At 46.4% G+C, this 11,651-nt stretch overlaps 1 protein-coding gene across 1 annotated transcript; it reads right to left on the reverse strand.

Annotated features, from left to right (window-relative positions):
* Positions 1-7,995: 7,995 nt before the first annotated feature.
* LOC117887095 (erythroid membrane-associated protein-like) lies at positions 7,996-11,212 on the reverse strand (the record flags this gene model as incomplete). Its single annotated transcript, XM_034789337.1, has 1 exon — positions 7,996-11,212. A coding segment is annotated over one exon (603 nt), but the record flags the coding sequence as incomplete, so codon positions are not given.
* Positions 11,213-11,651: the final 439 nt, after the last annotated feature.

Consider the following 11,651-nt stretch of genomic DNA (forward strand, 5'->3'; position numbering starts at 1 on the left):
TGTTCAGCCCTTCCTCCATATTTGGCCGCGTTGGGGTGAAACCTGGACTGTGGGATCACTGAGCCCACTGTCCCTCCACCCTGGAGCATCCCTCTCACGCTGTGATACTGATGTCAAGCCACACCTGCACTTACACAGACATCCACAGGCAGGGACACACCCAACTGAGTTCCATGAATGATCTCCCAGACACTCATGAACTATCAATAGGGAGGGTCCAGCCAATTCCCCCCAGCTCCTCAGCCTTGCACCCCAGAACTGTGTTGTCCTGCACTGGTCAGAAGCCCGGTCAATATAAGTTCATTACCCAGTCCACCCCCTCCCTGGATGTGGAGAGGACATACACTAGCCTTTGTAAACTGAGCTGAGATTTTCAAAGCACTTCAACCAAAACACACACTTTTAGATTAAATATCAAACAGATTTATTGACTACAGAAAGATCGATTTTAAGTGGTTATACATAGCAAATGTAGAGCTCAAAGCTGGTTACCTAAGAAATGAAAATAAATTCACAGGCTAAGTTCTACAAACTAAAGAGGATTTGAATCGAGCAGTGTCTCACCCTGACAGATTGTCTAGTTCCTCAATACACAGGCTGGGACTCTTTTCCAGCCTGGGACCCCCTTCTTTTATAGTTTCTTCCAGCTTGCCGGAAAGATCTTTTGCTGTTACGTGGGGGTCAGTCATTCCCCATTGGTCAAGCAGTCTCCATTGTACAGTCTCGGGATAGTGGATTCTTTCTTTGGTGGGTGTTGATGAGCCATTAACCGCTGTCTGGCTGCTCCACTGTTGTACCTGAAAGGCTAGTTGTGGTCTTCCCCACCTGACAACATATTTCAGTAATGTGGCGACGACAGAGGAAAGGAAACAGAACGCCAGGTCTGTGGTAGCCAGAACGCCTTAAAAGCCTCAAGCCGAAAAACCTCCCAGGAAAACTTTCCTGGGGTTTTTATTCTTTCTACCTCTCTGCTTACAACACTTCTAACTGGTTACATTCTTGCGCATAGGGAAAGCATACAGTGTACAACAACATGAGATAGCAAACCCATATCTTGTGCACGTGAAAGCCAGCTGCGAGGGAGACAAACAGGCCAGCCAAGAAGTTTCCCAAAACACAGACGCTGGGGTGAAGGCCACTCCTGCCTTGTAGCCATGGAAACAGTGTGCCATAACCATGGGCTGGCAATTTGGGAGCTATGCATTCCTACATCCCCCCCTTTTCTATTTTAGATGCGGTGTTTAAACAGAGCACCCTCGCAGGGTAGCATGCACAATGCCACTAGATTGGGTATACACTGAACAAAGCAGCAAAATAAAACACTAAGGACTAGGACTAAAACTCCATACTATAAGATGGTTTTTATCTACCCTGAGGGTAGCCATAACTAAATATAATTTCACTAAAAAGGAAAAACATCCTGGCAAATGGTTTAAGCATAACATTTCAGCATATCAATTTGCTATTGCATGCAATTACTATTATCAGTAAGCTTAAAACAACACATTTCTTTTACTGTCTGACACCCCAGATGTTGCTGGGTGGTTTGCAGACAGGAACAAGGCAGGTACTTAACAGACCTTGCATGTCCGGGGCAACGGCCAGGCAGAAATCAGATTGATTTAATACTTGTGCCAGGTAAACCCAGATGTCTTGGTGAATTACCCAATCCCACATGTATCCTCCCCATGGACCCGGCAGGATACGGTATGTGGGATCCCACACCCTCTCAACCGGTCCATATGCTTGGAAGGAGTACTGAGAACGTCTGCACTTCCACCCAGAAAGTCTCCAAGTATGGCTCCATGGCCACAGATCAGATGGTACTCCTGATGTGTCTGTAAGGGCAGTGGGCCAAGCCTGATGCTCTAGATCATTTCGAATGGCCATTAGCTGGTCATTCCGGAAATCCTGAATTTCTGAACATGCTAGATCCCACTGCAATGCCTTCCCAGCCTCAGTGATATTCAATACCATCTCTGTCAGCAACTTCTGGGTCATTAAACTAAGGGCGGAAATGACATGTAACTCACCAACTCCAGCCTGTATCTGGGTTAATTGTACTCCAGAAACAAGGCCAATGGCCTTCTCTAATTGCCCCAATTTCTCATCATATTCTTGGTTCTTAAAAACATTCCAAACTGCTGCTGCACTATTGGCCCCATCCCATAGGGATCCGGTCAAGTCTTTCTTCTTTCTAGAAGAAATAACCCAAGCCCTCTGTTATGCTAATCTAATGGCAGCCCCCTGTGAGCAATTTGGGTATTCATTTAATTGTTCACTAATTGGGTGACCAAATAACAATAAGGGCCTCTCTCATTGGTTTTATCAAATATATGGCATTGTCTGTATTTGGATGTGTTACAGGGGTAATAGTGTAATAGAGGAGATGGCAGGGGCAATGGCAACAAGGTGCCTCTGGTACTTATCATTTAAAATCCAATTAGGGAGGGCAATACATGCTGAAGGACTTATCCAAAACACAGGGCGCAGCCTGTAGAATAAACCCCAAAATCCAATCAATACCACGTTCCCAAGAATGGGTTCCACAAGTTTCTTCCTGCTAGTGTATAATTCTTTGTTTCTTCACCAGGGTCAGTTCTTAATGTCTCTTGTAGTCAGGAATCCCTGGACTTTGTGGTTTCAATAAAGCAAGTGTTCCTTCTTCTCTTTTCCTGAAACAGTGTGGTTTAGCATCATACAGGGGAGAGGTTACTAGCACATCACCCTGTAATGGTTTTGCTTCTTCTAGAAAAATCCAAAGGCACAATAGGTCTGTCAGTGGACAAGGGAGAGGTTACTAGCATTCCACCTTGTCACAGCAGAGCTAGAAGGAGAAATAGGCTTATCATCAGTCGGAGAGTCCTCCCGAGGTGGAGGGGTCTTTTTACAGTGAGAAGCATGGGTCCAGGCAGGTAGTCCTTGGCACTTCACAGCGGTGTTGGTGGTTAACAGGACTTGGAAAGGGCCTTTCCGGTATGGAGTCAAAGCAGTCTTTCGTTGATGGACTTTACATAGACTCAGTCTCCTGGTTTCAATGAATGGCAGGGGTGCTAGGGTCTTTGGGTAGCACTTCTCTACCTGTGAGAAAAGAAACCTAACACATTTCATTAATGCCTGGCAGTGTTTTGCAGATTTTACAGCTGCTTGGGCACATTCAAGCCCACCCCCTTTCTTGGGGGTCAGCCAAGTTTTGGCTGTGACCTTGGATGAGCCTGCTAGCTGTATTTTCCTCTCAGTTAACTCATTCTGTGCTTTTTCCTCTTCTCCCTTTCTCAGCTTCTTTTAACCTACAAAGGAAACTTCCACTCTTCACTCATACACCTTTTCCCAACAATGAACACATACACATTGTCTTTATACAGTACATTAGTCTTATTATTCAATGTATGCCATGTACACCCTTCCAGTAAAATAACTTTATTACAGAGCTTTGGAGCAACAAACCGGGACAAGCACACCCACTTTTGAGGAGTCCACTCAGTACAACCTCTGGTGTCCAATAGCTTTCCTCCCTCCCCAGCCCTCTGGCTAGAAATCTGAGGTAGCCAGAAGGATCCCATGGGCAATATGGGGAGTGGGTTAACCTTCCATGTCCTTGCTTCCAAAGACTGTTGGTATGCAAATTTTAACAACAATTTTTCAATTAAAAAATCTGGCCAATGAAGTTTCTTTTTCTTACTTAAGCAAATGTATTGGACTTTAGTATATCACATTTTCCTGATTTATCCAAACACTTTGTATTCCAAGTTGAATAAAACAAGTATCTGCTTTTTGATTTAATCCTCCTATTTAATTTTGAGCTAGACTGTCTTATGAAAATATTAAACCCAACAATTCTGGCCACAAGACAAACACCACAAGACAGGACAAAGAACACAAAAATAATTCCTATTGTACCAGTAAATGCATGGTACGTTGAATGCTATTCAGCTGGCATCCGTTTTCTCTGATAATCTGAAAGACAAAAGAACAGAGGTCTACCCCTTCTGAGCAGTCAGTCATTGTTTAAAATATTTCCTTTATATACACATACTCTTGTTGATTTCAGGCAAAACAGAGGAATTACCCCATATTTCCTTGTATTTGTTTCCTATGCAGCCCAGGTTTCAGTGGCTTCTACCTTATTAGTTAGAAAATTGCATTAATACAGATGCTTTCTGGCTTGCTTCCAGATCCAAAGCTATCCACAGCTTAAAGATTCTTACTTAAAAAGGGTCACAATTAACTTTCCCAGTCTTTTGATTGCCTTTTACTTCTAACTCCTGCTTTCAAACACCCAGTGATCTTATCGGAGCACGAACCCCAGGGGCTGTGGTGAAGCAGAGAAAAGGGGCGAAACACCCCGTTGGCGCCGTTCCCAGTTCGCCGCAGCCATCCGGAGTCCAATGCCCGAGCTAGGAGAGTCCCGGCGAAGTCGCCAGAAACTGTTACCGAAATATCGGGTCCACCTAGCTGAGAGCCAATTACAGCCAGACAGGGATAAGGAGGAGTTGCTTTATTCTGCAGAATAAAGGAGAGCTCTGCACCTTGGTACAAAAACTCTGTCTCATACACATTTTACCATTCCAATTATCATCCTGGGGATTTGAAATCCCCATGCTTATAATTACTTACTCCTTTCCTTCCACTATGCCCTCAAAGTTTCCAACCTGTTTTCCAGTCAAGAAACCATAACGACCCGCAGTCCGGATACCAGGGGCACTGACGATCTATTTCCCTTAGAAGGTCCTCAATATGAGCGACCGGGATAACGACACATGATCGCTGCCGTATAATCTTTTGTAACTCTCTTGCGTGCTCCTTCTGGGCACTGGAAAGTCCCCCCCACATACTCACGAATCAGGGGCGGCAAACGGCTGCGGGGGTGCACTCGGCATGTCCAGCCGGTGAGCAGGGGGTTATCACATCGGGGTCACCAGCTGTGGTGACGACAGAGGAAAGGAAACAGAACGCCAGGTCTGTGGTAGCCAGAAAGCCTTAAAAGCCTCAAGCCGAAAAACCTCCCAGGAAAACTTTCCTGGGGTTTTTATTCTTTCTACCTCTCTGCTTACAACACTTCTACTGGTTACATTCTTGCGCATAGGGAAAGCATACAGTGTACAACAACATGAGATAGCAAACCCATATCTTGTGCACGTGAAAGCCAGCTGCGAGGGAGACAAACAGGCCAGCCAAGAAGTTTCCCAAAACACAGACGCTGGGGTGAAGGCCACTCCTGCCTTGTAGCCATGGAAACAGTGTGCCGTAACCATGGGCTGGCAATTTGGGAGCTATGCATTCCTACACAGTAACACATATAGCAATGATTCATAACTTCACATACAATAACACATACAACCCAAAAGATCAAGACTTTTAGAATGATACCTCACAAGGCATACTTTGTACAAAACATATCATAATTATCTGACAGTGGTGAATACGGAGGTTCCAGGGTGCTGCTTTGAGGTACAGAGGCCTTACATTCAACTCAATGGATTTCACCTCTCTGTCTGTAACACAATAATGGTTCAATGCTGCATCCGATCAATTCCAACACTTCAGCGAATGTTGCAGGCATCAGCAGGCAGAACTGCACTGATTGTGTCAGAAATCTGGATGCAGGAAATGGGAGACACTTGGGGCCCCTGGCACTGGGTGGGGTGGGCAAAAGGGGGCCCTTAATGACAGATTTGGGGGTAACTGCACCTTTAATCCCCTCTGTGGTCTATTGAGAAGCCACCTACAGCAATGGGAGGGACAATAACTCCTTGTGGGGAAGCCCCCTGCCCCAGCCAGTTTGGTTCTGGTGAACAGGGCAGGGATTTTGCAGGAGGCCTCCACATGCCCTGCCGTGACGGTGGACGGTATTTACACCGGTTGGTGAAAGTCTCCCTCTTAACTCCTCCCAGCTGCGAGTGATACAGACTCAGCAGAAATTCTGCCCACAGTTCAAAATCAAGGCAGATTGGGCAGGTGAGTGCGTCCTAGAGATGGAGGGGGTGGGGAGCTGCAGCAGCCTGGGCACCTGGGAGAGGAACAGGGAGGGGAAATTCAGTCTCATTCATTCAGTTCACAACAATGGGCCTCACCTAATGGAACTAGCTACAGGCAGAAGAGCCAAAAACTCTGAGCTCTGGCACTTTAGGGCCTGTGCACAATTGATTCTGCTTCCCCCAGGATCTCTCCTTAGACTCTCTCCTGTTGCAGTGTGTGTCCAGGGTGACTCACCAGGGGCTCTTGCTTAGGGGCCCTGGCCCTGCAGAGACCTCTCACCAGCAGGGGCAGCTCCTCCTTGGGGGAGGGTGGAGTGAAGTCCCAGCAGGAATGTAACTGCTGTGCAGTGCAGCTGACACACTGTAGGGGGCAGCACCGCCTGCTGCCACTGGGGAATCCTGGAGGCTGCAATACACCAGGCTACTACCAATGCCTGTGCCTGACTTAGGGGGTGGGGTTGATGTAAGATACGCAAACTTCAGCTACGCAAATAGCGTAGCTGAAGTCGACGTATCCTATTCGACTTACCCCGCTGTGAGGATGGTGGCAAATCGACCGCCGTGGCTCCCCCGTCGACGCTGCTTACTGCTCCTGATGAGGTGGGGTACGCGCGTCGATTTGGAGATCGATTTCTACCCACTGATCCGGGCGGGTAGTGTAGACGTGGCCTTAGCCTGCAGGCAGCACAGGGAGAGGCCCAGAGCAGGGCATAGAGGTGGCTGTGGGGCTGTTTCAGCTCATAGGCATTGTGAGGTCTCGGGGGGCTTGGTGATGCAGGGTTCCCAGAGGCAACATGGAATAATGGGGTGCTAAGCGCTGGCCCTGGGGGGATGGTTCCCCAACCCCACAGATCTCACTGCCTCACTTTCCCCTTTGTTAATTTCTCCCCATCCCCCCTGCTCTTTTTGCCCCTAAATTCTTTATGTTCAAAAACAGAACTAGAAACAATAGAACCCCCCAGATGGTGGCCACAGAAAATACGGACTCTAGGACCAATTCTCCATACACATCTCAAACTCCCCATGAGCCCTCCTGTTCTCAGACATATCTCTGCATGTCTGGATGGGTCCCTCTACAGATGGGATGGGCAAATCCCCTCATGCAGCCCTCTCCCCACCCCCCTGCCCAGCATGGATGGGGGACTCTGGAAAGTCTGGAGGATGCAGCCACATTAGCATTGGCCTCCCCCCTCTTCAGACACAGTTGGTGGGGACAGAAATGAGGACACCCCGGGAGGGGGTTCATACAGGATTTCTTGCAAGGCTAATGTCCTGCTTGGATTGGACTTAACTTTACAACCCCGGCAATGAAGTAGACCCGAGTGGATGGCTCCCTGTTAAATCAAACACTTTGCATCTTTCCCCATGTTAAATATGTCTGGAGTGTTTTTAAACATTGGCCAAGCTAATTGTTTATCATTATCAGTATTTATTATTGCTGCACAATAAAGCCGCTAATCAGCTATAACAAGTGCACATGTGAACTAATGGATGACATAGTGCAGCAACGACTTCTATTGCCCATTGTGCTGGCACAGTGTCAGAGGCAGCAGATTTGTACAATTTTTGGTTGTGCCCAGAATGGGTCCATGTCCTGCCACCGCCTCCCCCTCTCCCACGCCACCACACCTGCCTTGTAAGCTGATCTATATTTTTTAAAATAATATAAAAATGGACTAGAAACAGTAAGTGCTTAACAGTTTCCCTTTATTGCACAATATCACTATCGTCAGAAAGAAATATTTTCTTTCTTGTGAGGTAGCGCAGCACGGAGCAGCAGGGCAGCCATACGCTGCACAGGGCGCAGGCAGGGATGCTCCAGGGGAGCTGCGTGGCAGTGGCAGGTGGGGCTGTGGGAGAGACCCGGCCTCAAACATCGGTGGAGTTGGGCCCCCGGGCCTTGAGTACTGCTGGAGCACAGGCACCACAGGCCCATATAACTCATGGCCCCTGCACAGCGTATTTATGCAAGTTTTCAGTTGCAGAAGTTGGGCCTGTATTTATTTACTTCTGAAAAACACCAAAAGTTAGATTCTGACTGTGTGGAGACATCAACTATTTTAGAAACCACATTATAACATTTACTTTGCTTACTATATATGGGATTATAACAAAAATGTCACAGGAAAGATCCAAATGATAACTCTAGCCTGTGTTCTTGCACATAGGTTGTTAAACCCTGGGAATTGCTGGGAGCAGATTGAATCGGGCTCTATCCAGTCCCACAGAAGCGATACCAGTATGTACTGACAGCTACAGATGATGTTTCAAAATAGGTAGAAGAATTTCCACTTAGATCTATGACAGCGCATGAGGTGGCGAAGACGACGTGTAAAATTATATATCAATATGGTTGTCCAGAGCATATACTGGCAGACTTAGGTTCTGAATTGAATCATGAGGTAACAGTTTTCATTTGGTGTTATTTTCACTATAGGGTCAATTACACAATCATGGCCGTGTGACGGGGGCTGTTAGCAGCTACAAACGGAGCCCTTTGGAAGCCAGCACCCTGGTCACTGAGAACACCCAGGGCACCGGGTGCAGTTAGAGTAGTTTGGGTTTGGAAGGGCAGAGGGGATCACTTGCACCTGTAGGGAGCCTGATTTGGTCACTAGCTCAGCGCTGAGAAGAAAGCAGCAGTATAAAAGTCTGAATCAGGGAGCAGGAAGGGGGCTCCTCGTAACTGCTGCTATGTTGTGATGCACCATAAAAAGTAATAAAGACACTTGGTGGAGGTTCCCTGGCAGACTGCATGTTGGTTAATTCACAGAGAGGTCTGTCAGCCAGGGGCTGCAGGAACTGATGCAGGAGCCCATTCATAGTTAGAAATTTAAAAATGAACATTGCCTGCAATCGCTTCATAACACTTCATGCTGTAAATAGTGAGTGACAACACATTTTTATGTCTTGTCAGATAGGTTAATATACAACATGGTTTTTAGTATTTGCCAACATATTTCCCCATGTAATAATACAATAAGATTGGATAAGAAACCACAGTAATTACACATAATTCAGTGAGAAATAGGGAAAGGAACGCAGATATTTCTGAAGGAAATTTTAGGGGGAAATTATCTATTTTTAGATTAAAATTTCCCTGTGTTAAAAACTAGGAAGAACTCATAGCTTCAGCAGCCCATGCCACCTAGACACCAGCAGACAGGATAAAAAGCATAAATGAATCCATCAAAAGATAATTTTGGGGTATTTATTTTCAAATAATCAAGGTAAGTTTAGGGCAAGCTGTCATGAATGGCAAATTGTGAATACATTTTCAAAAATGAATTATTACATTGAAAATGTTCATACCACATTACGTTTAAAACAAAAAGTAGTCTTAGCAATGCCATGCAATGTGCCTCCCCTCATACTCTGTTCAGCTAGCTCTTCAAGAAATTAGACTCAATCACTTATTTCAAGGAATTAGACCAATCAGTCACTATTTTTACAGAGAATTCCAGAAGGTGGTGGACAGAAACCAGAGGAATTGTGATGAATTTCCAGTAGCAACTTTATTTTCTTTGTACTCTAAACCACACATGACAACAAAAATATCACCCTTTTGACTGATTTATGGCCGAGAATAAAGGTTTCCCAATAAAATTTCACCAAATTTCATGTTATGTGTCATTAAGTGCCAGCATCTTTAATACAATTAAGTTAATTTGTGATGATTCAGTAAAGGAATACAACCCCTTCTCTTTTCTTTATCAAACTACATTTGTTGTGTCCTTATAACCAAGAACATGAAGAGCCCGGCAGTATATTGAAATCAACAGTGGACACTGACAGTACATTGCCTGCAAATAATATTTCTAAAGAAAAATAAACTAAAAAATGGAGATTGTAGAAGAGATTTCTATCTTTAGGAAGATAGCATTTGAGGTTGGGGACCGTGTTTTGTTAATTGATGTGAGAAAAAGAAAGGAAGGGTCATATCTTGATTACCAATTATATGTAGATAGAAAGTTAAAAATCTCATGAATTAATGCTGACAGAAGTTCAAAGATTATTATATAATCTTGTGTGAGTTAATTTAAATATATTGCTTAATTAATTCATTTTTTCAACTATTAATTGTTACAGGTGAAGTGCAGGAGGTGGGTGCATGTGCCCTGCCTTCCAGAGAGAACCAGTCAAGACAATAAAAAGAGAGGGAGAGAGAACAGAGAGCAGCTGCACATGTGTGTAGTTGTGATGTTTATGACACATGTACATTGTAACTGAACAACCCAGTCTGAAAATTTAGTAGTTTATTGTGTTAAGATAAATATTTTGGATTTCTTGAAATTCCACAATTGAAATACAAATGACGTTGTTTAGAGAAGTTAAACTTCACTATAGATTTGAGGGAAAAATTAAAAAAATGTAAATAATTCAATTTCTACAAATATATTTATATGCTTGTTTTTGAAATACTGTTGAAATGTAAATTAAAATATTCTTGTATTTTCTAAATTAGAATCATCTTTTTTCTTTCATATTTTATATTGAGATTTCACAGGGGTAGAAAACTCTGACAGGGGTAAATGTCCCCCATCCACCCCCATCTGCTACCCCTGGGCAGGGAATGGGGAAAGGTGAGGGCTGGAGGTTCCCAGGGGACAGTCTGTGCCGCGGGGTCACTGTCAGGGACAGAGATTCCCTCCGGCCTGAGCTGGGACCGGGCAGATTATCAGGGGAGCCGTGTTTGTACCCGAAGCATTGAGATGAGGACTGAAGAAAGGGCGGAGCTTCCCGGAGAAGGTGTCAGTGAAAGTGAAGAGATGGGACCTGTCAGTCACATTGTAAAATGAGACCTCGCCCGCCTCATAGTCCAGGAAAATCCCCACCCGGCTGGGCCTGACGCTTATGGGAAGGGGGGTCAGGCGGGAGGTGAGGGCCTTGTATTCCCCATCCCTCAGCCACACGACCCAGTATCCATTCCCAGGTGTGAATGTGACATTCCCCTTCCTGCTCACAGATTCCCTACAAACCCCCAGAACCCATCCAGTCTTGTCTCCCACCTCCACCTCCCAGTAACGCCTCCTGCCCGCGAACCCCTCAGCGCCCAGGACAAAGACACAAGGATCAAATCTCTCAGGGTTGTTGGGCAGATCCTGGCGTTTGTCTCCGTGTCTCACACGTTTCCGATTCTCAGACAGGACGAGGTTGGGATTAGCCGTGTCTGGATCCAGAGTCACGTCCACTGGGGAGAGAGTCACAGAGTCAGGGCCGGGGGCAGGGGCTGGTCACTGGGATCAAAGGGAAATTAACCTGAACCCCCGTTAATCGCTGGGGGGGGGTTGTTGCCTGAGGGGAGTCAGGGCTCATCTGCCTGTGAGGAGACAATGAGGGGAAAGGGCAGGAGGAGCGGGGGGGCGGGGGGAGGGTGAGAAGCTGTCACTGGAGACGGGGGAGGGGACAAGTAGATGCTGGGAGAGGAAAGGGGAGGGGGAGGTGAGAGGAGCAGAGGGGGTGGAGGGAGGGACATAGGGGAGGGGCGGGCACAAGGGCAATGGGGGGACAAGGGAAGGGACGGGCACCAGCAGGACACAGGGGGGTGAATGGAGGGGCAGGTTCCAGGGGGCTGCAGGGGGAGAGGGGAGGGGTGGGCTCCATGGGAGAAGAAGGGGACAGACCCCAGGAGGGTGCGGGGGGCAAGGGATGGGGCAGGCACCAGGGGGCAGA

The sequence above is a fragment of the Trachemys scripta genome, chromosome 14, assembly GCF_013100865.1.
Source record: "Trachemys scripta elegans isolate TJP31775 chromosome 14, CAS_Tse_1.0, whole genome shotgun sequence".
NCBI lineage: Eukaryota > Metazoa > Chordata > Testudines > Emydidae > Trachemys > Trachemys scripta.